The following is a 26,762-nucleotide window of genomic DNA, read 5'->3' on the forward strand; positions in this document are numbered from 1 at the left end:
GGAAACCAATCCGGTAAAAAATCCAATTCTTTGTAAATGTCCGTTACCTGCACCAACATTCGGCTATAATGAATTCTGGGCGATACAACAGGTTCCACATTGCGGTCTTGCAGCCTCACGCCTCGTGTTGTTGTTGTTGTTGTTGTTGTTGCCTTGGTGGCATGGCACATACCCACGACGAAGGATTGGCCACGGTTCAGTGAGGAGAGCCCAAAAAAGGCAAATTGGGGCCAATCTAATGAATTAAATCCTGCTTACAGGAGGTATTCCGGGGTCTGGAATGGGAACAGTTGGGGATAAGAGTTAATGGAGAATACCTGAGTAATTTGCGATTCGCTGATGACATTGTCTTGCTAAGCCACTCAGGACAAGAACTGCAAAGCATGATCAATCAGTTAGACAGGCAGAGCAGAACGGTGGGGCTAAGAATTAACATGCAGAAAACCAAAGTAATGTTCAACAGCCTAGCAAGGGAAAAGCAGTTCGCCATTGGTAGCGAGGTGCTGGAAGTAGTAAGAGAATATGTCTACTTAGGGCAGGTAGTGACCGCAGATCCGGATCATGAGAGGGAAATAACTAGAAGAATAAGAATGGGGTGGAGCACATATGGCAGGTTCTCTCAGGTCATGAATGGTAGCTTACCAATATCCCTGAAGAGAAAAGTATACAACAGCTGTATCCTACCGGTACTCACATATAGGGCGGAAACGTGGAGGCTAACAAAGAGGGTTCAGCTTAAGTTAAGAACAACGCAGCGAGCTATGGAAAGGAAAATGATAGGTGTAACGTTAAGAGATCGAAAGCGGGCGGAGTGGGTGAGGGAACAAACGCGGGTTAATGACATCTTAGTTGAAATCAAGAGGAAGAAATGGGCTTGGGCAGGGCATGTAATGCGAAGGAAAGATAACCGCTGGTCCTTAAGGGTAACGGAGTGGATTCCAAGAGAAAGCAAACGTAGCAGGGGACGGCAGAAAGTTAGGTGGGCGGATGAGATTAAGAAGTTTGCGGGGATACAGTGGCGGCAACTGACAAAGGACAGGGTTAATTGGAGAGACATGGGAGAGGCCTTTGCCCTGCAGTGGGTGTAGTCAAGCTGATGATGATGATGATGATGAACAATTGAGAGGAATTAAAGATGGTATTACAGATTAAAAGAAATAATGAAAAGTAATAATGAAAAATGAATTGGAAAAAATAAACGGGCGTAAAGATTAAAGAATTGAATACAAGAAAAATTGCTGAATTATTTTGCAATGCGGAAATTTTGGTTACTGCAGCACACACTCTCGCTGTGCATTGCACATCGTCGTCTTCATCAACTTGCGCCTGCAGCGCGAACAGATCACATCAGCCTAACCTCGATCAAAACTTAACCTGAGTCTGATATCGTCGCCAGATGTGCCGAAGACTCAGCAAAGAAAGACAATGAACTGACCTGGCATTAACACATGTTTTCGCACGTCTACTCGGTTTAACTACGTTAAAAACCTACGACTTTTTTTAATAATGTACTTTTCATTGCTACCGCTGTTGTTTTCACTGCTACCGCGTGGCGTTGCTACTGCGCATGTGTCAGTTCAGCTATTTTGAGATGTCATATATTGATTGTTTTTCGAATAAACAGCAGTTGAAGACTAACGTCTGTCCTGTGTATTTGAGTTCTTGTCCCGTGTGTTCACTAAGCGCTAGCAAATATGAATCCAAACGTTTTCCAACTAGCCCAAGTTTCCGCCTTAATAAGTGCAAATATCAATCAGACATGTTGTTTTCTTTCCTTACCCTTTCCCCTCCTTAATGATTTGTCTCGTGTGTAAATAAATAATAAGCGAGAGGTTGAAAGAAAATTGTCTGACTAAAAACGAATTTCAAGCAAAAGCCTGCAACTGTAAGCGCAACAACTGCAGCTTAGCTCGCGTATACCTGGAATTCCGCGGCACTGTCTTTGTCGCGCCATTTTCATTTCACGCCTGCACAACGTTCCAGTGACATGACGACTGCTATGCGGCGCTGACGAATTGAATATTAACAAGCAAGCAAACAAACAAATATATAAATGAATGTCACTGAGACCAGGGCACCGCTTCTGGTGGCCCTGAGCAAAGCATCCGCAGGAGAGCAGCGTATCGGGTCGATGCGCCACACATATAACAAATAACAAAACATATAAAATAACATATCACATATTACAGCAAGTGTGTCTAGGAGGGTGGGGGTGAGAACGGAGTGTAGGGGGAACATCCGCGCGATGCTCACCCAAAGCTTCGGAAGGACAAATGGGATGGAGCGTTGACCCCACCAAGGGCACAATTTTCACACCATGCAGGACGGCGAGATGCAGCAGACATCGTGTCTTTCACACCCGCTGCACCGAATATCATTTGCGCGATCTGAGCAGAGCAGAGCAGAGGAAAATGACATCAAAAGCTTATTGCCGAACTCTGTACCTTTTGAGTTTGGACATTTTGCTTTAAAATAGTAATTCGTTAATGCCTTGCGATTACGTAATTCGTTAACAAAACGAAATTGCTCATAAGTTCGCTAGGTGACCACCGATATGTGTGCGCGTAAGGAGAGAGAGTTAAAGACGGCAGTTTTTCTACACCAACAGGCCGCAGTAAGGTATTTAGCATTAGCCTTGAGGTATCTAAAATTCTCATGTCGATGACGGGAATTTCATTCAACGAGGCTTACTCCGAATTTTAACATCGGCTAATCTGACATAGCAAAAATAAACAATAGAACAGCGAATTTCACGCAGCATTCTTTTTTTTATGCGTGTGTGTCGTTTCGCTTCTCCAATAGTCGACAGAACTGAGCACAGATGTCTCTTATTTTAGCGGCATCGATCAACCTGTCGATGGATGCGTCTTGGAAATTTGTGCATTTGATAAAGGCGGAGTTCGGCTGGAAGTTAGAAGAAAAGTTCGAAAAATCAGGAACAAGTGTAGGCTACGGCAGTGGCAAAGTCAGAAAGATGCAAATATTAACGGGAGAAATGGTGCCTTATATATGCACGCCTCAATCGATGGGTGCAAAGGCCATCTCTACTATTCGCGTGCGAGCATAATGGTTCTCTCAAATAGGAAGAAGAATGCGTCCCCCAAGGAACGCGTACCGCTTTTGGATGGTTATACGGCTATTCTCTTTGCCAAAGAGTGTGCTTTCACGGATCGAAGCAGGGCGACCGATCTTGCTTCGCTTATTGCCGCTCTCACGGGTAGCCCCACCTTTCGCCCATTTCTGTCTCCCCAGCCGCTCACTCTGAAAGCCATTCTGGTCTCTCCTAAGCGAGTCGATTCGACCGGCATGCGGCTCGCCCGGAAGCGAGTTCAAATTCAGAGCGACGAATGCGGCCGCACTGTTCTCTGTGCCTTGGACCGCGGCACTTTTCGAAAAGCCGGACCGACGGGAACAGGTCCCTGAAAAAAAAAAAAAAAATGATTTTTTTTTTTTATGGAAAGGACAGGGCGCAGTGAATGTATCACTCTCGGTGAAAACCCGAGCGTATCACTCTCGGCGAACAACCAACCGTATCGTAGAAAAAGGGATTTTGGATTATATTTATTCGTTCAACAGATCTGGGGAAGGTTTCAGCCTTCCCACCTATAGACGACAGCCAGGTGCTCTTTGACACTGGCGGCGGCTTCGGTCAGTCGGATGGTCTTCAGTTGAATCTTCGGATCGGAGCAGAGGAGTGAGGTCTTTCATTGGTCTAAAGTCTTTATGCTTCCTCCCTTAGAGGGAGAAAAATTCGCAGCACAAATGACAAGCAGACACTACAGCATGAACAAACAAGAGAGGACGCTGCTGCAGCAGGAACAAACAAGACAGGAGCGCCTTCTCTCGAAGGCGCGTGTTCAAGAGCGCTACAGTTGCCAGCAGCTGTGTGCCACTCATGTGGCCAGTTATCTCAAAACGGTAGCAACAAGTGCTTCTCGTAGTAGACGTGACGAGTATGAATCCAGGGGTGGCTAAATTTTTGTATTCAATTTTCTCAGCCTAACTATCTTGTCCCGCTTTACGAACGCCAACATACCCTAAAAAATCCAGAAAATTAATAATTGGATGAAGTTGTCCTCAATTCCCCTTTATTACTTTATAAAATGTTCGCTGAACTGAAGGTTACGTTTGCTTAAATTGGTTTAACATAAACACATTTGCATTGGATGCAGTGCAGATTCGGAGGGGAATGTCGCAAAAGTTCTTGGAACTGAAAAATTCGTTCAAGGTGTATCTCGTGGTATATCGGGTTATTCAGGGATCGATATAAATAAATACCGGAAGGTACAGGTACAACTGGGGCAAGTCACCAATATTTCAGTGCATCTACTACATCATTGCAAAGAATGTGAGTAGTGCTCAATTCCCGGATGTTCCGATTTTGTACAGATGTTTTGATTGACAAGCGTACATGACAAATTACGACTGTGGCCATGCATATAGCCGTGGGACATAAAATAAGTTATGTGTGCGCACCCCATCAGTCTCCCAGACTGTAAAGGAAATTAAATACCTGCAAGGGGAAACAGGGAAACATCTCAGCCACGTGATGGCGTCCCGGGCGTGCGTCGCCGGTGCACCTGAAATTGCAGATTTTATTTTGTGTCTCTTTTAGTCTCTTGTTTCTTGCTGCTTCTTATTGGTTTTCTTGCATCTATAGACCAGATTTTTTTACCCTCGCACGCAGGCTGCGGGCGCGCTCCTACTCTCGACACCAGTCGCCATCTGTCAGCGCGAGCGGCCCGAGGGACTGCGGGTCGCGCCGGCGCCGCGCGTAGAACGCATGTTTACGTGTTCGCTTCGGTCGTTGTTGTGCTCCATCAGCTAACGTATGAGGGTGTGTGCTGTGCGTCACTACTCACATTTTCCCTCTTCCAGACAGTACTGCCGTTATCTTGTGCGCAGTTACTCGTTAACGTGACATTCGAGGGTAGCCGACCAGGTAGTGTACGGACTGGAAACCGGCACTTCTAAGCAGATTTCTGCGCTGTCATGTCGTTTGTTGTCGCCTTTTACGTGCGATATCTTCTATGATACTTTTATGCATCAGATTGTAGATCTATTGATTTGACTCAGTGGAGTAGTAACTGGATAGGCGAGCTGCAGACTGAAGGTTGTCCCGACGGAGCGCGTGTTTTCGATCACCAGTACGTGTTCGGCATCCTTGCGCTGAGCTTGCTCTTGTTCCCATTAAACACATTTCATGCACAGGATTGTAAGCACGACCGCTACCGATTTCAGCTGCTTTTTCCGCACGCATGTCAGAGGGATCTGGGGGGAAAAGGTTTATCTATAGTATCTTTCTGCTGTTGGTATACCTACACTAGTTTGGTTTGGTTTATTAATGTTTTACGTCCCAAAGCGACTCAGGCTATGAGGGACGCCGTAGTGAAGGGCTCCGGAAATTTCGACCACCTGGGGTTCTTTAACGTGCACTGACATCGCACAGTACACGGGCCTCTAGAATTTCGCCTCCATCGAAATTCGGCCGCCGCGGCCGGGATCGAGCCCGCGTCTTTTGGGCCAGAGCCGAGAGCCGTAACCACTGAGCCACCGCAGCGGTGCGGTATCTACCTTATTCATAGGAAAATACTATGCGCGATTTCATTACATTTTCCACACTTAGCCAAACGGCTACGCAACGCTCTCACACGCGGCGAGAGCTCCTGAATAAAATAACGCGACTTCGGACGTCAGAATTAGTGAAAGCTGGATTAGCTGCTCATATCTATCAAGCTTTGATAAATTAAGCGAAAGTACGTTTTTATGCACCAGGTTGCATAAACCATGACAAAATTTGTTTTCTGTTGGCGCTGCGACTCAGTTGAGCTCACAGAGGTAATTTGTTGATAAACTGGCGCGGCGACAAGAAAGCCCTGTTTGTGGAGGGGGGGCTTTATGGCCGGCCGGCAGGAAGGAATAAGAGTTCATGGGAATTGGAACTGCATGCTAGCCGCACACCTAATGCTTGATATTGAACAAAAAGTTTCTTTGCGGTGGAGCACTGACGGAATTCGATATAAGCACGAGCGCGTTCTAAGCGCCGGCACAATTAACTTGAATGTCAAACTAAATGTCATTAAAACGCGTCAATGTTATCGCTTTGATAACGTAAATACTTCCTGCAACACAGCCACGCAGCGGAAGTATGCTCGACAATGTTTTTTTAGCGCCCGAAGCGCGGCTATATGCAGGCGCGGCCGCCCGCGGAACTGCCGCAGCCCCGCAGTCCCCAAAGAAACGCCCGCACCGCGGCGCGCCAGTCGGTGCAAAATGGCCGCGCCCAGGAGAGGCTCAAAATTCTGGTCTATATGCATATCTTAGGCAACAGAGAATGTAATCAGTTGGTTTTGCAATCAGCGCCCGTGCTTTTCGCGTTTCTTATGTCGTCAAAGTTAAGCTGACCGTCAGATTTGAGCGTGCGCCGAGTAGGAAAGGGGCCAGGACGTCGTCAAGCCGCTCTTCACAAGTTTTAATCTTCAATGGCACTCTTTTGAGAAGTAAAATAAAGTTATCTAGACTTGGCACGACTGCTTCAGTCTAGATCTCTGTTTCGCCTACAGGCATGTGGACTGAGACGAATTTTGTAGCGGAAAGTAAAAGGTACGTTGCATGCGACTCGTCGAAATGGCCAAAAAAAATTTGTTGGGCCACAGAACGGAGGGTAGCTGCTTTTTAGAAATTCTAAAAACTGGTATGAATATGACTTACTCGTACTGCGCACTGCATGTATACAGGCGGTAGAGCTATAGAGTACCTTCTGCCCATTCAGCTGTTGTGCGCGAGCTACAGCGGTAAATGGACTGAACAGCGACCAAAAGAGAATGCCGCGAATACAATACACTCAAAGACGTGGTGTGAAAGCGAGAAATCTTGGCAATAAACGAGCGGCAACCCCCCCCCCCCCCCCTCCCCCCAATGTGTGGTCAGCCTGATGCGGCACACAAGCGGGCCACCTGCGACGGAAGTCGATCACGAGAGCACGGAGAACGTCGCGTTTCGCTTGGGCAACCAGGGCGCTTTCGAGCAAAGGAAGGCGACGGCGGATGAAAGGGGCTGGGCAATACAACAGCACAAGAGAATGGCCGCTGAACAAACCTACTTTCCCAGAGAGCGTGAATACTGACACGGGCTGCGTAAAAGGCGTTCGCGGCACCATCGTGTGGCGCGTCTCTTGTTATTGAATGTGTTGTCTGCGCGCGGGCACGTTCCAGCGAAGGTGCCTTTCTAGTACGCTACCGCAGGCTTCTGTGAGTAGACTGTGTACGCTTTTCTTGCAGCTGTGCTGCGTACCACGCGAGGGAGCTTTGAGCTTGCGCAGTTCCCGTTTTTTTTTTTTTTTTTTTTTTTACCGGTTTCCTAAAACCAACATTGTATGAGTCGTTAAAATAAGAGTGCTGCGAGAGTGAAGCCCTAAAGCGACTGTTCTCTGATTAGAGGCATTAGTTCATCGCAAAACACACTGTTTTCGCTTACTGAAATTTTGTATGACTATGAGTCATTGTATCCTCTAATACCACTAATGGTTTTACCGAGTAGTATCGCAGGCTTCTCATAATCGAATGCTTTTCTGATGTCGAGAAATATTCAATTCGTGTAGTTTTTGTATAAATAATCAATAAGCTTTTCATTACGATCTATCAGCATTAACTCAGTGGATTTATTCTTTCGCAAACCAAGTTGCTGCCGGGCTATTATTTATAAGGAGACCAAAAATTGTCATAATCGAATGCTTTTCTGATGTGAAGACATATTCAATTCGTGTTTAGTTTTTGTTATAAATGATCTATAAGCTTTTCCTTACTATCTATCAGCGCAAACTCAGTGAATTTATTCTTTCGCAGACTTATTGCTGCGGAGCTATTATTTATAAGTCCAAAAAATTGTTAGTCTATTAAATAATATGGGCTCTATAACTCTTGAAAAGATACCTAATACAAATATTGGATGGTGATTACTTTAATAAATCTTACAACCTAGAAAGATATATCTTACATAGCTGCAATTTCTGCGCTGTCCTTTATCTCTCCTCGGGCACGAGCAAAATAGCCCACATCTCCACATCAATGCATTCGAGTACTTGCATGTTTCCGTCCGTTTCTGCGACAAGAAACAGCGGGTCATGCTATTAAAAGAAAGCACCCTTGAGGCAGATCTGCCTCGAAGGAAAAAGAAAAGAAGCAGACTTTTGAGGGGACGTAACGTATCGGCCAAGAGAAAGAGAGCCCTTCGTGGACGCCCCACCTGGCGGCGCGTTCGAGTCGAACCGCGACGGACCCCTCCTCCCAAGAGACGGCCAGGCTCCCCGGCGGGCACGTACTCCGGGGCCATTCCGTGGCCCACGTCCGCGCCCTGCCGGCGGTCGTTTCATTTTTTTTTTTTTCATTGTTTTACACGAACCTCGTTGATCGATGATCCCTGCGTCGTACACGAACGGGCTCCGTATTTTCGACGACAGACCGAGAAGAATGAAATGCGACCGGGTGGCGCCGAAACACTCTCTCCTCTTAGTTATTTTCAGGTTAGTGCGCAAGCGTGCGCTGGGAACGTGCCCGGGGTCAGTGTTTCATCACGTTCGGCTGAGGTAGAATTAAGCGTCATTGGCGCCATCTGTTCTCTACGCTCGCCGAAGCGCTGTGGAATACCAATATGTCCCAGCCCTTCTGGGACCGTAACGGATCATTGCATGCAGCGGACTTCGGTGGGACCGGAGCGAAATAGGCTTTAGGTGCCGTCACAGCGGGTCACTGCGTGCTCTCTCCGATGAGTGCACGGTGGTTTAGACTGTTTCGATGCACGTCGCCTGCGCGCAGAGCATTTGAAGCTAAAGGCGTATTATCCAATGGTGGGTCTGAATGCCAGAGCATCGCTGCTGTGTTTTATCGCTGTTTCGTTGCATCTCGCTTTTCAACTGCGCGGTGAGTATGCGACGCGTAGGGATGTAATAGAATGTTTCTCTGTACTGAAATCGCCAGAGTGTAGTGAGATGCACTTCAGCTTGTCAGGCATTCGACAGCTGAAAGGGCGCCTCCCTGCGCATATGTGGGAAAGGAGAAAAATAAAACATTTGAGACAAAAAATTAGTGAATCTAACAGCGGAGGATTACTGCTTGGAAATATTTGAAAGCAATAATTTGTCCATCAGTAGTCATAGAGCTAGTGATGACCTCACATTTGTCATTATGGTTAATCCACACGCATCTTCCATTGCTCACGCACTAGTGAATGGCAGACAAAATCTTGGATGAAGCTACAGATAGAGGGTCAAAGACACGTACGTAGACATAAGGATGACTGGATGAATGAATGCGTCACATGACAGCGTCCTTTTATGTCCTGTTGCAGGTCCCATGCGCTGCCGCAGTTAAATGCCGGAAAGACCTGCCTTCCGGGCCTTGCTCCTGGGATTCCTCGTGCTGGGCAGCTACTACTGCATCCACAAAGGTGTCGTCGTCGAGCCGAAGGAAGTCCCGGTAGCCTACTACGTATCCACGCAGGCTAAGCAGAAGTCGGTGACCCAAAGCCTCACCAATGAAACCAGCACGCGGCTGCCGCTCGCATCATCGTCCTCTCTCGAGGCAGCCACCACGGCTGCGCCCGAGAGAGAGCGATACATCGTGCACACTTCCGGTTGTAAGATTCCGAACTTTGACCTGTTCGACGAGAGCCTCCGCAAGTATTACAAGAAGGTGGGCCGGTACAACTGCAAGGGCAAACCTTCGTTCATCAGGCTCGTGAACGGAACCACCCCGGTGATCGACGAGGCGTCGTTGCTAAAGACGTTCGAGTACAAACCAAAGGCCGTTCGTTGCACGTACATCGAAATATATCGCAACGAGTCAATTCGCGTGCCCGACGACAGCTTCTTTTTCAAGCCTGAAAAAACTCTTAAATTTGGCGAGCCGCTCACTGTGGAGTATGTTCACGTGCAGTGCTACCACGGGAAGAAAATGTTCCACCAGGAGTACCTGCTCGTGCCGCTCCTCAAGGGGGATGTGGAGGAACGCTGTGAAAAGGCACGAGAGGAAGCAAAAGACAAAGGAAGTGGCCTCAACATCCTCGTACTGGGTCTTGACTCAGTGTCGCGACTCAACTTCCACCGACATTTCAACGAGACCGGCAAGTACGTGCGCAATTTCCTCAAGGGTTACGAGCTGATGGGTTACAACAAAGTCGGCCTCAACTCGTACCCGAATCAAACACCACTCCTGACCGGCCTGAGTGGGGACGAGGCCAGGAACTTTACTGGGGGTAAATTTTTCGACAGCCTCGACTTTTTGTGGAAGTTGTATGCGAAGAAAGGATACCGCACTGTCTTTCACGAGGAGCAGCCCAAGTATGGCTTGTACAGCTACGTGGGTGACGGGCTGAAACACGCGCCGACCGATTACTACACGCGTCACGCTGTCATGGCTATCGACAAGTCCAAGCTGAAGAAGAACTCCTACTGCCTGGGACCCAGGCCTCCACTGGAGCTGTACCTCGACTACATGCTGGGCCTGCTGAAGACGTTCGACACACGGCCCTTCTTTGCCTACTTCTGGATGAGCGAACTGGCCCACGACTACCTCAACATGGCCGGCCACTGCGATGCCCCGTTCAAGGATGCCCTGGTGAAGCTCCACGACAGCGGCATCCTGAACAACACCGTCCTGGCCTTCATGAGCGACCACGGCCTCAGGTTCGGCGGGCTGCGCCAGACCTACATAGGTCGCTTCGAAGACAGTCTTCCCTACGCGTTCCTTGTGTTCCCGCCCTGGTTCTTGAACCAGCACCCGGACTTCGCCGCCTCCCTCGAGGTGAACCAGAGGCGGCTGTCGACGCACTTCGACATGCACGCCACGCTTCTGCAGCTGCTCGACTCGGGCCTGCCGAAGACCGTGACCAAGCACGGCCAGAGCCTCTTCTACGAGCTGCCCGAGACGAGGACCTGTGCCGACGCCTCTGTTCCGAGCCAGTTTTGCGCGTGCGTTGAGACCGAGGCGTTTCCCGGGACTCACCCGCTCTCCCTGAAGGTGGCGCAATTTGTGATCGCCAGCGTGAACGATGTGGTGAAAAAAGAGTTTAAGGGAAAGTGCGAGCCGTGGGCGCTGAAGTCCGTGCTCCGCATCCAGTTCTACCCGTACGCCAACGGAACTGTCGCGTCCTCTGGTGCCAAGGGAAACACGACAGACAGCAACTACTGGGTCAAGATTTCCGCCACGCCTAACAACGCGCTGTTTGAGGCGACGGTGAAGCACTCTGTTGATTGGAAGGCGTCTACCTTCACCATTGTTCAACAGGCCGACCGCCTGGACTGGTACAGCTCGCATTCCAAGTGTGTGCGCGGGAAGCGCTGGGAAAAGTACTGCCATTGCAAGAAGTAGACCTGCGGTCGGGACTACTTGACTATTCCTGTGATACACCCGAAGAGCACGCGCATAAACGCTGGCGGGACGGAGTGACCTCGCAGGGCGTAGGTGCCAGGCGCGCCGGTGTGGGACGCGGCTAACCCGCGGCTCTATAGGCGCACTGGAGCGCGACCTGCTAGCTGAAGGGAAGACACCATGCTTATGACGAGATACTCATCATGTTCTCGTCTCTCGCTTCAATCAAGTGCACCTTTGTCCAATGTTGCTTTCAAAGCTGCGAAAACGAAACTGTGCTGTACTCGCGAATGTGATAACGTTGATTTTCGTGTACACCTTCTGGCGTGCAACTTAAGTGCACTAAGGAAATTTTTATTCGCTGGTGAAGCGAACTCAAGACGAAACGAAAGATTCCGCGTAGCAGTTTGGGAATGGTGGCGCGCCAATAAGCTGTACTTTAATACTATCGCGCCGTTCCAGAAGTTATCAGACGGAAGCAGTTACCTGATTTAATAAATGATAGTATATTGTTATACGTGCTTGTCCCTGCCGTTGTCTTTAAAACCCTTGTTTGACACGGCTGTTTACCATTGAGCCGTGGATTGTGGAGCCGTGGATTGTGGGGCCGTGGATTGTGGACGAAAAGACGGACGCCAGGCCTGTCTTATTGCATTTTTGCCATTTTACATTTCTCTGCAAGCGTCTTTGCTCTATTAAGGTCCCATTAAATCAAAACTAAGCAGTAATTAACAAATAGCTTTACTAAGGTTCGTTAAGTTGAGAAATAGGTATGCGCGTCCTTTCCACCGGTGAAACAGGTTTGCCCTGCAGCGACATTGGAGAGACATGCGAGAGGCCTTTGCCCTGCAGGGGGCGTAGTCAGGCTGATGATGATGATGATGCAAATGGAGAAATGTGAAACCGCTGAAATTAGTCGTACTGAGAAGTGCTTGTCTGAAATTGGTCGCCTTCAAGGATGAATGTAACAATGTAGAATGACAAAAAGCATTTAGGGGAAAACTAAAAACAAAGAGAGGAACGGTGTTTTAAAAGTTGTTTCTTTGATTTTTCCTTTTCTTATGTGGGTGGCTGGAGTACATGCTTGAAGGCTCCCGCGAAGTGGTGAAGAGCCTTGTGACAGCCTCTACCGCCGGTTTGCATGAAGCCCTCATGACAAGCAATTAGGTCAGTAAACGTTGCTTACAGCAGATATGCTCAGCATTCAGCGATGATGCACCATGTGTCGCATGTTTCAGTTAGAGTCAAATCCTGCCCAGGATCGCCGAGGAATGTTGTGAACCTTCAGGCTCGCTGGCCATCTTCGCGTACGGATGGCGAGCGCAGGTAAACCAATGCTCCTCTCAACAGCGCTGCCGCGACTTCAGAAAGCCTGGGAAGCTTGTCACCGACCTTAGCTTTATCAGTTAGCACGGCAGTCCAGCGCCATCAGCGTGTCGCACACCCTTCTAGCTTCATAGCCCTTCAGCACGAGCCAGTACCACATGTTCCCATTCTCTTCGTTTACCAGCATAAATTCAAACATATGCATCAAGTTGCGGCGTTCCCTGACCGCTGGCAAACTGTGCCTGTGACCTCTGCGGTAATCAGAAACTTGCAGCAGCAACCTAAGGAGCATATTTATTTAAATGCGTAGGCGTAAGGACATGTATTTAATATAAAATTACAAGTAACTTCGTGTCGAAGCGTCAGAGAGTCGGCATTTATTTGACCACCAATCGCAGAAGGCTTATTTACGCATTGCGACCATGATGGAAGGCTGCTCGGGAGCACAGTTAGTACTCAGTAATTTTCGACAGCACTGAAGCTACAAAGCAGGGGCCTGTTCTTTAGAAAGGTTAGAGGAGATTGCTATGCATTATAATAAACACGGTGTCGATCATGAAGTTACACTTCCTAGCGACGGTGGTGGCGCCAGGCGATCTCTTTTTGAAGCAGCGGGACAGCCGGGGATCGGCCTCCGCGGCGTGTGCGGCCGCAACGAGTGCCCAGAGGAGTGAAGACGTGCGCCAGAAAGTCGGATATTTTTACTTTTTCATGATGCACTAATAAATGAACGTCCGAAGAAGCAAACATACCTTTCCAGTCCCAAGAAAAAGAAAAAGAAGCAGGGTTTGAACTATGGCTGAACCGTATTTCACGTTCGAAAGCACGGTTTGGCTTAGTTTATTTGTTGGTTTGTCTTTGATTTGTTCTAAGTTTTGGAAACCCTGCGAGGATTGCAGGTTTCTGGCGCTTGGAAAGGATTTGATGTGGCACTGCAGTGTTTTGATGTGGCACTGCATCTGCCACAGTAAATTGAGTTAATAGCGACAAAATTTCAAAAGACGGCAGCTGTACGGAAATCGTACAGAGCACAGTCCGCAGCTTAAAAAGCAAGCTTGTGAGATATACATGTATATGGCTAAATACAGAGCGTAAAAATATTTTTTCGGGGTTCTTTTCTGAAAAAAAAAAAAAAAACGAATAAAAGCGCTTGCCTTGAGTTTCGCGTAGGTGTAGTTTACTGTGACCATAACGTGAAGTGCTTGCTTTTTACGGTTGCCATGCAAAGACAAGGTATACACTTAAAAAGCAAGAACTTTGCCGTGCGGAATTGTGTGAAGTGCAACCGCAATCGCAACATTACGATATAAAGGAGAATTTTTACAGTCCAATTTTCGGTTGCGCCATTAAATACGCGGGGTGGCAGAAAAAAGCAAATGGGTCTTGGATTGCTGGCGCCTGTTTTTTAGATCACGTTGTGGTGTTATCTATATGGTTAGTATGAAACACATTTCGATCGCAGATTTATGCTATCACATACAACACAAATTATCCCTCAGGCCTCGCTTTAAACAATAAATAAAACATACACAATGTTCTCTGACACAATTCACAGCCAGTGTGCAGCCGCAGTGTGCAGTCTTGCAGCCGCGCGGGAACTGGCTAAAAAAAGGGGGGGGGGGGGGGGGGAAAGGACGACAAAACTGATAGCAATGTTTGTCACATATTACAGGGTTGAGTTTGGTGCATGCATCAACCATGGTAAAGTGCAATACAGCACTTGCTTGGTAGCAAAGCACAGTTTCTTAGTGATTAGATAGCGGAACCAGGTTGACTTTCTTGGTAGATTTTTAATTATATAATTGGTAGTTAAAACTGATTACATTTCCAACTTCTGGACATTTGTGAAAGCAAACTGAAAATTGAAGGGTATGACAAAAAATTCGAAATGACAGAGCTTTCAAGGTCATTAGAATATTTTATTTGCATGCATTTTATATTATGTAATTTCTTTGCCCGATTGGGATTGGCAGTGTTTCTAAATAAGTAAATAAAATAAATAAATGCAGCCGCACAGCGCGTGCTGGTAGTGGTCTGCGTCAAATTTTCGACTTATTTGTTTCTAGAAAGCCTTGCTGTATTAGCGCGTATTTGTATTTGAATCTTTATTCATATGTCCACAGGTTGAAACGGGATGTCGAGATAATAACCACTAAATGATGTTGTTAACCACGTACCCTATACTTCTAGTTGCGCTAGGCGACCGTCAGCAAAGCTGCTTGAGTTTCATTTCAACAAAAAGGAAAGTCGCGAAATGACACCCTAGAGGAAAAGGAAGGTATAGCGGGAATAGGCACAATGTATGAAGCTTTTACTAACAAATTTTCTCATTGCTTCTCCTCTCTGAGACTTCATTGTGTCAGGAAGAAACAAACCATTCAAAACCAATATCAGTCCCTCAGTCCATGTCACGGGAGGCACCTCGCGTGTCTACGAAGAGGCCCTGGAGTTTGGGTTCCTCGAACACCAGCGCGCTCTTCTTCCGGGATGCTGACACAGAGTGAAGAAAGGAAAAGGGAGAACAACGCACGCTGCCGCTCCAACAAAGAAATTTTCGATGCGAAAGCAGTGCGGGGCCTAATTTTTTCGACGCTGAAAGTCCCAGGAATTCATTGCTCAAATATTACCCCCCCCCCCCCCCCCCCCCCCACCCCCCTTCCATGGCCCAGCCGTTTCCTCCAGGAGTCACCCATAGATCCGTCGCTTACCAACTCGTCCGTCTATTTTTGCTGCTGCAGCTCCGTTCTTCGGGGGACAGCGAGCGAATTGCTACACTCTTGAAGCTGTGGGAAAGGGCGTTTATTGTGTCGAAGTGCTGCTCTTCTCCGGACCCGCTGCTCTCGCCGGCTGACGTGCCAGAGCCGGTCGTGTCCCTTCATTCAGAAGACAGCGCACACTAAAAACAATGCTTCTGTACGCTGAGCCGAGAGCTCGCTTCCGGGAAGAAGAGAAAGTGGAAGAAGGAAAGTTTTCCAGACGATGGCTCTTCGTAGTCCTGTGGGCAGGAAAGTCGTGCAGACTGCTAATAGCTCCCACGGTTGGGGTACGAGTGAAACCGCATCGCATGCATCCCTCTTTTCACTTACCCCTCTGTCCTTATTCAGCTATAGGTATCCTTTCTTTGTTGCTCTATCCCTGTCCGGTATGTCAGACGTCTGATTTCGCGACACTCTCAGAGATGGTGCGCAGTTTAATGATAGCTGTAGGCTTAGTCACCGCGATCAACAGTAACATCATGGTGCCCAGCTGCAGCGTGAAAATTAGCAGCACTGTTGACGGTCTCGTGGCATTTTTTTCTTTATATGTTTTGAAGCTTAGCACCGCGAACGTGGTGATCTTTGTTCGAGAGCCCCCGACGTAGTAACTTTCTAATAGCGAGCGGGACCTTTTAGTTTTACTACTTTCTCAAGCAGTCAAAACTCCCTTTAGTTTGGACACACTGAATATTATTAAACCATGTACTATAGGTGACAAAAGTTACTGACCCCCCCCCTCTCCTAGGTCCGAACCATCCTGCACTTCATGCGGTTGCCACCTGACGATGCACTTCGGCTCAAAACTTGGAGGAGGGAGAGGTGGGGAGAGGGGCAGCTACTTTTTTCCCGATTGTACATATATACGCATCTATTTATTTGCATATACACAAAGCCAGCAGATTTTTTTTTTTTGAGAGCGAGAGAGACTGGTTGATTTCGCTAACTCCGAATGCGACTTTGCGACAACAAAGGTGTTCTTTTTGTCTCCGTCCCAGCTCAGAGTGGTCGGCGACCAATGTCCGCCGCGCCGCCAACACCAGCGCGCTGCAGCCGAAGCATGGCAAGCTTTGAACGCAGTTAAAAAAAAAGGAGAGAGAGAAGAACAAACTTTCGGCAAAGAGTCGCAGCTGCTTCAACTACGATCGCAAAACTCGCTTTTGGTTTTTGTCGTCTTAAATAACTCGCGCGTGTCTCCTCGCCTCGCAAATTAACCGGGCGCGACAAAGAAGTGGCCCACGGCTGCTGGCGTCTCGCCCGACAGTCGAGTTGTGACGCGCTTTAAGACTTTGCGGCTCTAAATTCACGAACTCAGAAGCAGCCGGGCCGCGGTGCGCTCCTCGCGACGCATCACTTGCACACACACACGTGTGTGCGGGGTAGCTTAAATTTTAAACCACTTTCCGCGCCGTCACGTATGTGACTGCGGAAAAATTTACGGCCCTCCAAGCCGAGGCAGAGTGGAAGCCAGGAAAATGACGACCATAGTTTTAAAGAAGGAGCGTGAACGGGCGACGCAAACTTGCGCAGCGTACCAGCAGCAGACGATGCCGGATACGTGTGCTATATCGGAAGCGCAGAGGCCGCTTGGGCACGAAGAGGAAGTTGAACGGTACGCAGTTAGCTAACGAGGACGTCTTGCAAAACATTGTAAATACTGTAAGAATGTTCCCGCTGCAATTTGAATGTCTGAGTGACCTAAGAATTTTCTGTGACGGATAAGCATTTATAAGGACAGATTTTTGTATTAAATACTTGGGTAGATAATTTAACAAAACTTCTTTTTGGGCTAGATAGTGCATAGCTTATAAATGAAATGCAATTTAAGCGCACACGAAGAACGCACACAAGAGGAGGATACACACAGGACAGGCGCCTGTCCTGTGTGTATCCTCCTCTTGTGTGCGTTTTTCGTGTGCGCTTAAATTTCATTATCATTTATAAAATACTTGGGGATGTTGAGAGACAAGTGTCGGCTGGAATTTCAGTGAGTATAGCTGATACATGCCCAGCAATTCTGGGCAAAAGCATTTTCTAACGAGAAACCGTTTATGAACGCAATTCTTTCATATAATGTATGATTTCACTTTAACAATCAATACATCTGCAGATCACTCAACGGCAGTCCTGTATTTTTTTTTTCATTAACGGATTTGCTATTGTGAAAAGCGTTCCCCGTTGATTTTCTGTGGATGTATTAACTGTGTGATGCTATCGTTGGAAACACTTTAAAATAACGATTTCACTAGATATCAGATGATTGGAACACTACCTTCAATATTTCTATAACCATACCTTATAATGCTTCAATATTCAAAATTTTTCTCCGAGAAAGCTGGACTTGAAACGGCTAAGCAAGACAAAAGTGTAAAACCAAAACGTTCGCTCGTAACGCATTTATAAATAAACACTGCGAATGTTACCTGGCGGTGCCAGTTGCAATGCGTGTATACGTAAAATATAGCTAGAAAACTGAATCTGTGCTCTCACAACGCATGAAAAGTTCGCCAGTAGGAAAGAACACCAAACGGCTAGAAACATCGCATGTGCTCCTCCACTACATGTGCGCTCGGTTTTTGCATCTTGCGGGTGATTTAAATGTACTGTCTTTGTAGAGCCGACGAGATTAATTTTGTCGTGTTTTTTTTTAAGACTGTATATACACATAGCGAGCATCAAAGGCTTTTTTGAGTCCATGAAAAAAATGAAAATAAATATTGCGCTTACCCTGTAACGAGGCTTGCAAGGTGAAGACCTCGGGAATGCCTTAGACGAAAACAAAAATCAATGTACATAGGGGGTGGCGGACGACTAGCACGCGCAGGGTCCTGGGAAAGGTAGCGTGTCGGTACGAATATGAAATTATAAGGTAGTGATCCATAGATCGACGGAAGAAATCGGGGAACAAAGCAAATTTGCATAACCTTCGACACCAACACGTGTGACGTCGATTACAAGCAGTATCGGAAGTCCAGAAACCATAGACCACCAGCACTAGCGGATGATCACAGCACGTAAAATACCGCATGCACAGTTGGCTATATGTACCGTATTTGCGCGATTTTAACCCGCACGCCATTTCTCAGTTCAATGGGCGTTCAAATGGGCATGCGTGTTAGAATCGGATTAAAGAACTGAACGAAACTTCGCTAAAAGTTGATTGCAGTTAAATTTGAGCGGACACTTAAGCTCCGCTTTAAGGGCGTGACGCTATCGCGTTAATGGGTCAATGCCCATATATGCAAAATTGGTCACTCTCTACATTCATAGATCGATGGATGTCCTGATAGCACTACTAGTTGGCGCAGTGTTCCAACAGTTAAGCGATGCTCCACGGCTGGTTCAAACACAGTCACCGGTGGGGCTTGGGAGACCCAGGTTGCTCTTCCCGAGCAACCTCTCGGGATCAACCATTAATTTCAGCCACCTGACGGCGTTGTATTTTATCCATCATAGATGAATGGTTCCTATTTGGCTTTACTGTTGTACGGCATAAAACGTGGGTTCGGCCGTAGCAGTACACTTCACGCGGTAAACCTCGACAAAATTCTGTGAAAGTTTCCATACCGGCCTAATACTTGCGTTATACTTTTTTAGAAGTGAATGACGCGCTACTGAAATAATTCAATCTGCGCAACAGAGGACAGCATGGCGGGGCAGCTACCGTTCTGAGACAGAATCCTCGTTTTCGGACCAAAACTAGCTGAGCCAAATACAGAACCTCGTCTTCCCGGAATTCCCGTGGTGGATGAAGTGATCCGTATGAAACTCTCATAGAAAGTGCCACCCCCTTTCCCTCTAGGTAATCTGGACTCATCTACAGGGTTAAGATTGTGCGGAAATGACGATACCATTAAAGGCTTCGCAGTGTGATGCTTGTGGCACAGAAAGCATGGAACCGAGCCTCAAGGCCAGCAGGACTGGATCACCATGTTTAGGAAAAGGAAAGGAGCGACTCAGACGAAGAACGAGCATTTCGCCAAAAACTTCGGGAAGCCTATGGAGAGAAATTGATCGCGTTTCAGTGGTTCGTGACCCAGCTTCGTCATTTGCGTGACTGCACGCTGAGTAACACCGTGAACGCCGATCGAAGACCAATATTTTTTCGACATGCTGTCGAACCATACGATGATGTCGACAGGCACCAAGCAGGTGTGACACCCACGTCAGAAGATGAAAAAAAAAGGGGGGGGGGGGGGTGCCTGCCATGCTCTGCTCTCAAGTAGACGGCTACAATTTGAGTCCGTGTTTGATTTTAAGGGAAAGTAGTGCCAGCGGACATGCTAAAGTTCCCCGACAATGCTTTCGTCCGCGTACGCCCAAAGGGGAGAATGGAGGCTGATATCGGGATAAACTCGAACTACTTGGTGTAAGAAGAGGCCTAGAGCCATCCTTGGTGTGTGCACTATGCTGAGGACGATTTGCTGTGGTCAGTGGACAGCAAGGAAGAGCTGACTCTGACGGCGAATAGTGGATGTGTGCGCGCAGATGAGCATTTCATAAAATTATTCGCGATTTAGGCATCTGCTCACTACTCATTATTCCATGTGCGGTGTAGAATAGGCACCAAGGTATATTTACGATTTTCAGGCGCAAAATATGGCTGCGCGTTATAACTGGGGACGCATTAGAATCCCGCAAATACCGTAGTAGTAGTAGTAAAAGACTTTTAATCGACCATAATTTACAGGCCGAGCATTTCGACCGCCTGGGCGACCAGAAGCCGCTGTTCTTCTTCCCCTTCAGCGCCAAGCCAGTCGAGCCAGGTGGTGATGGATAGAGAGGGTGGGGGGAAGGAACCCGACTGCTGAGCAGCCGGGCAATAGAATAGGCAATGGGCCAGGTCCGCATAGATACAGGGGCAGTTGGGACAGGAAGGGTCCGATCGATAGCGATAGAGGAAGAGGCGGGACGGGGTGATAACTGCATTCATCTGAATGTGCCGAAGAAGGCGAGACTCCGGCACCGTGAGTGATGGATGAGGGGGAGGGTAAAGGCGTTTGTCGAGGCGGAGCTCAAGGTAGACCTCTTTTATGGTGCGCCGAAGGGTGAGTCTCCCACCGTCCTCCGAGGGCTTGGGCCAGGGGATCAACGGTGCCCGGAAAAGTGTGTCGCGGGCGAGCTGATGGGCCAGCTCATTGCCGTCAATCCCTGAATGCCCAGGGACCCAGCGGAGGAAAACGATGGAAGGCTGCAGTGCGGAGACCGCTCGTTCGACCTCCTGTTGGAGAGAAGGGGTCAGGGTGCGTTTCTGTATGTGGTGTATAGCGGCTTGTGAGTCCGAATAGACTGTGTACTCTTGGAGAGAGGGAAGGAGGGAAAATGACTGGAGGGCATGCGCAATGGCGAGGACCTCGAGGGACAATGCGTCTGGAGGGTGTAGATACGGCCCGCTGGTGTGGGTTTCAGGAGCAGGGAGGTGTGGATGGTACAGGGCGTAGCCGCAGGAACCTCGAGGAGCCACGAAGGAGGCATCCGTGTAAGCTACACCCTGGGTATCAAAGAGAGGGGAATGGTGCTGTGCGGCCGCATGACGACGTCCGGCGTGCAGGACGGGGGACATGTTGGTCGGGAGGGGAAGGATACGAAGATTGGGGGCGGGGGTGGGAATAGGAGAGGTAAACGGGGAGATTGGAATGGGCGAGATACCCGCTTGAGTCAATAACCACTGACCCTGACGGGTAAGGGAAAGCCGGGCAAGCTGCGAGTCACGATGGAGACTGAGAAGAGAACGAAGAGGATGGAAGAGGCCTGTGGCAAAGAGCTTAGTGGTAGAGGTAGTGATAGGGAGGTTGAGAGCTGCCTTGTAGAGGCCCACAAGGGCAGTCTCGAGAGCGTTAAGTTGAGTCTGAGTGAAGGAAGCGTAGGGTGCAAAGTACAAGACCTTGTTGAGGGCCAGCGCGTGGGCAACTCGGCACGCGTGAGCCTCGTGGAGACCTGAGCGTCGAGTGACCACGCGGCCGCAGGAGGTGAGTTACAGAGTGGCAGGTGGTGACAGCGCGGTGAAGGGATTGCACATTCTTAGCCGCATGCAAAGGGAAGCCAAGAACTTTGCACTGTGTGACGACAGGAATGGGAGAGCCAGAAAGGTGGAGAGAGACGAAGTGGTTGTGTGAGCGCTGGTAGGAGGAATGGTTGAGAAGGAGAAGCTCGGATTTCTCAGGAGCAGGAGAGAGGCCAGCGGTGGTGAGAAAGGAGTCGATGAGATCTAGGCCACGTTGCAGGGTGTCCTGTACGTGACCGGGAGAGCCAGATGAACACCAGAGAGTGATGTCATCGGCGTAAAATATATGATGCAGGTCGGGAATTTCAGCTAGCTGGGAGGCGAGAGGGGCCATAGCAAGATTGAAAAGGGTAGGAGAGAGAACAGCACCTTGAGGAGTGCCTCGGGTGAGGTTGTGGGGGTCGGACAGATAGGTGTCGACTCGAAAGCGAGCGACACGTTTAGAGAGGAATGAGCGGATATAACAGTACACGCGGGAGCCACAGTCTAGGGAGGCGAGTTGGGAAAGGATGTGGTCGTGGCAAACACCGTCGAAGGCCTTGCGAACATCGACGGTCACAAGTGCGTGAATTTGAGTGGGGGTAGGTGACAGAAACGTGTGCTGGAGAACCAGAAACATGTCCTGTGCACAGACGTGGCGTCGGAAGCCGATGAGGGAATGAGGGAAGAACTCCCTCGTCTCGAGAAAATTAGAGAGGCGAGTCAGGGCCATTCGCTCAAGGGTCTTACCAACACATGATGTCAGGGAGATTGGGCGGAGGTATGTACTCACTCCTTCACAGTGGCTGTAAATACTGTAAGAATTTTCGGATTGCTGTACGCGAATAGCAGCTAATCCTTGACCCTCACTTTCATATAGAGGGTACGACACAGCATGTCGTCCTGCACGCAGGAAAGAACATAGCCACTTGCGTGGTATTTTGTTTGGTTCATGCGGGTTTAACGTCCCAAAGCGAGTCAGGGACGCCGCAGTGAAGGGCTCTGGAAAGTTCGACCGCCTGGACTTGTTTAACATGCACTGACATCGCACAGTACACGGTCCTCTAGCATTTCGCCTCCATCGAAATGAAACCACCGCGGTCGGGATCGAACCCGCGTATTTCGGGTAGAGCAGCCGAGCGCCATAACCACTGAGCTACCGCGGTGGCATGCTTGGTCTTTCTTTCGCTCCATTTGCGTCCCATGGTAAAGAACTGCAAGGTTTTAATGACATACACCCAAACAGTGCACTAATCACCTAGCGTTGCTCACTGCTGCTATAGTAAGAGTCTGTTCACAGAATGTCCGTATCCCAGGTGAAAGATTGGCTATATTTTTTTTTTCCAGAATATCATTTACAACTTACGCCAGAGTTGTTTGCTTTATCATAGTTCCGCGCCCTTCTTTCGTGAAAGAATGCACTCTACTTGTCCGGACAATCTCTGAGGAGGTGCATCACCGCACAGTGACGAAGTTTTTTCTCAAGTCAAAGTCGAAAGTCAACGCTAGTTGAGAGGAATTCATGCTCGCTATAAAACAAAACAAAACTGTGCTGCGCCTACGCATAATTGCTTCCTGCTTTGGGGCTAGTATCAAGGGCTTCCGTCTGCGCCGGCTCGCCTATCTCACTACCGGGCGGCAACGAGGAAAACCCCGCGCTTGTATGCCTCCTCATTTGGATGACCCGCCGGCATAAGGGCGGAAGCATCGCGATCGGGCCGCGCTAAAGGCGCTGTGTGAAAGAAAACATATATGTAGGTCACGAAACCAAGATAAGCGATTCGAGAACTTTGCGCAGTCGAGCTTTTCTGGGAATGCAGTACTCGTCTGATCGGAAGGGTTGCGTGGTTCACTGATGCATCCTGGTAATTACAGGATGGACAGGAATTGCGGGAAGTACCACGCGGTTGTTACTTCCAGAATTGTTACTAATCAGAATGTATTGTCTGAAAACTGTATCACATTAACTGTAGCAAGAGAAAAGACGGTAAACGACATTGTCTGCCAATTTCACCGCTAATTCTATCTCTTTCGCTTGGAGGTCTTCATTCTTCACGGTTTCTTAGGATTTGCTCGTGCTAATGGCCCTAAGCAATACAGTTCGTTGTATTTCGTGGCACTGTTTGTTGCTTCGCCAGGCCTGCCTCAAGTTTTGAATCTAAAATAGCTGATTGGCTTTACAGTGCATTCTTTTGATCCACAAATCTCCCGTCCTGCATGCGTACACCAACAGCAAATATTGTCAGCATATCAAGACTTGCTTTCAGCATGTCGTCATTGAGCACCCAGCTCCAGGATCGAAAAATGAGGCGTTTGTACCGGAATCATGAGACTTAATTCACCCCCTAAAAACGTATCTGTTCAAGGGAGCGTCCCCCATATTCTCGGTAGACCTGTAAATTACTGCCTTTTAGTGCCAGATTCGCCCCGACGTGTCTCTAGCCCCAGCGTGTGCTCCTAGAACCTACACTGTAAGTACGAATACGCCCATATGGGAGTAAAAAGGGAGTATAATGTCCTAAGCGCACTTCCTTTCATAAAAGGGAGTGCACTGGAAGACAGCTTTACACCCTTTTTACTCCTTTTTGTTTGGAGTGTATAGTTACTCTCCACCCGTTGCAACAGCATGACTGCAAGAAACTTTCCCTAACTTCTTTCCCTGCTTTCGCCGCAGCCATATGATTCATACTGAAGTTGCATGCTCCTTCCAGTATGGATAAGGGACGCGCTGGTTGGTGTAGAAGGTAGGCAACAAAAGCGGCATTGATATCCAGATGAGCGAAGCATTTTTAAGAGACAGATCTGAAAGTCTCCGTACCCTCGCTCCTCCTCACAAGCGAGACATTGTCTAATAAAAAAATGGCATTAGCAGCCTTTTTTTTTTTTTCGGCGCAAAGGTTGAAGAAATGGGGTTGTGCACCTGTTGAAAAGTCGTCTTTGTATTGCTCTGCTTGTGCTGTGCTGTTTTGGAATTTTGTGCACGGGTACTTGCATTAAAATGCGCACTGTAGGCCCAAGATATTATAAAGGAAACTACTCCTAGTCACGAGTACGCTAATTCCTTGTAAGTCCTGAGTTTTGCAATGTGACGCCGTGATTTTTTCTTTTTGCATGCAGTGTTATGACCCCACCACTTACCCTTGGAGCTGGCTCTGTGGCTATGGTGTTGATGCAGCGCATACTAACGGAAGCATAACTTTGCGGGTTGCGTGTTCACTGAAAATAATGATTACATCACTGGCCCACGACCCAGTCGCCTAGCATTGTTGCTAGGTGATGGAGCGTGCAGATCGCTTCATATACTTTTAGACATTTCAACCGACTGGCTTGCATGACTGCGCCAAAGTAAGTTCAGTTCTGCACAGCCGCATCTCGTAAACTTTTGCTGCCCATAGTACGTATCGTAATTTGCGTACAATGTATCGCGCATAACCAACACAACACTGGTACAGTTTTATTATTTAAAAAATTACCGAACGCAAAAAGGTTGAGAGAAAAAAAAATAGACACGCGCAGAAGTTCTTGACGTAAATGTGGAAAGCTCGGCTGCTGTGCTCGAGGTCACGAGATTAATCCCGACCCCGCCACCAGTGTTTCGATGGAGGCGAAATGCAAAAGCGTGTGTGCTGTTACTTCCTTGCGCATTGAAGTACGTCGGGCGCTAGAAATTAATCAGGAGGCTTCCATATTGGATGCCACATAGCCCGTAGGGTTGATTTCGTTCGAAAAAAAAAAATCGTTAATCAAATACAATGTCTGCCTTTCCGCTTTGGAAGGCCAAAGGGCGCTGAGCGAGTCCGACAAGATTAAGAGATGAATAGGAAGAAGCGTTACGGCGTGGACAGGCGCCAATCTGGTGACAACTCTGAAGTGCTTAAAACATGCCGTTCAGAGATAATGGTTGGTTTGGTTGGTTTAGGGGGTTTAACGTCCCAAAGCGACTCAGGCTATGAGAGACGCCGCAGTGAAGGGCTCCGGAAATTCCGACCACCTGGGGCTCTTTAACGTGCACTGACATCGCACAGTACACGGGCCTCTAGAATTTCGCCTCCATCGAAATTCGACTGCCGCGGCGATCGAACCCGTGTCTTTCAGGTCAGCAGACGAGCACTATAACCACTGAGCCACCGCGGCGGACGTTCAGAGATAATGAAAATGTGAACTGGTCTAAGGAATGACGTGAAACACAATGAAAGCATTTATGAATTGAGCTCGAACAACTTTTTATCTATTATACAAGCACACAATATTGGTGGACGATGAGCGGTGAGCACGGCTCTAACATTATAACCATGCCACATGACGAAGAAATAAACACGGTGTGCTATTAGCAAAGGGACTCAAGTACACTGAATTTTTTTGTGTGTGTGCATCATGCCCGGTCGCAGTTTTATTTTCATTTACATTTACCGGATTCCTTCCATAAAGTTCACGCCCTCTATTGGTACTCCTGCAGTCTCGTTCTACGGCTATGCTGAAATAATTGTTTACTTTTATATTGCTAGATGTTTAAATAAAAATTGTGTAGGCATCAATTTTCTGCACTCTGTCAGCCTGTTCTGCACTTGGTGCTTCACTGTGGACTACGAGATGATGCTGGGCCCGGAGACCATACTCGCAGCTACGCAGCGTCTGCTCGTGCCTCTTCGTTGCCAAGGCCGCAGCGTCGCCCCTCCGCAGCTTCTTCTATCGCCCCGCCCTGACATGGAGGTGTGCATTCTTCTGTGCTGCCTCATCGAGACTATTGTCTTTTATTTTTTTTCCTTTCCTCTCAGTGTAGCTGGCGAGCGTCGGCCAGGTTCGTACATTTGCCCTCGGGATGCCGTTTTCACCCCTCGGCATCCTCGTCTGCGGAACTCTGACGCATCGCTCTCATCGAAGGTACGGCTGCTATGGACGAGCGCTGCGCCGCCAGCTGATTTACGGGCCGTCGGCTGGCCCCGAATGAATCACTCGTACGTAGGCCTGCTGCTCCTTACGTTGGCGCCATGCCGAAAGGAGAGTTCTCTCCCTGGATCTTGGTATTTTCGCGCCCTGTGTTAACGCGAAAGCGTTAAGGCTCCAGTTCTGAAGAAAATCCGGCGACGTCGGCGGCGTTGTTAGCGGAAATGCAGCTGGCCCACCTGCCCCTAGGTCACGTGACCATGTGATGTAATCACAACCTGCCCACCGGATTTTCAGGAAACTGCCTAAAGTGCCAGATGGCAGTTACATTAGGGATTTGTCGCTAGAGGTTGCTCAGGAGGCGCAACCTGAATCTCATAAATTACACTGATGGCTGTGTTTCAAACAGCCACCTCTGGGGACAAAGAGAAGAAATGGCATGAAAAAAAA

At 48.3% G+C, this 26,762-nt stretch overlaps 1 protein-coding gene across 3 annotated transcripts in view; it reads left to right on the forward strand.

Moving 5' to 3' along the window:
- Positions 1–11,883, forward strand: part of LOC149364841 (uncharacterized) — a 59,842-nt gene extending 47,959 nt beyond the window's left edge. For all 3 annotated transcript variants that reach the window (XM_089574771.1, XM_089574770.1, XM_089574772.1), the window contains exon 2: positions 9,346–11,883. In XM_089574771.1, the coding sequence (XP_089430897.1) occupies positions 9,369–11,366 (1,998 nt within the window). In that variant the 5' untranslated portion in view covers positions 9,346–9,368 and the 3' untranslated portion in view covers positions 11,367–11,883. The remainder of the gene's footprint in view (positions 1–9,345) is intronic.
- The last annotated feature ends 14,879 nt before the right edge of the window (positions 11,884–26,762 follow it).

The sequence above is a fragment of the Amblyomma mixtum genome, chromosome 2 (assembly GCF_055824585.1).
Source record: "Amblyomma mixtum isolate Tamu chromosome 2, ASM5582458v1, whole genome shotgun sequence".
Lineage (NCBI taxonomy): Eukaryota > Metazoa > Arthropoda > Arachnida > Ixodida > Ixodidae > Amblyomma > Amblyomma mixtum.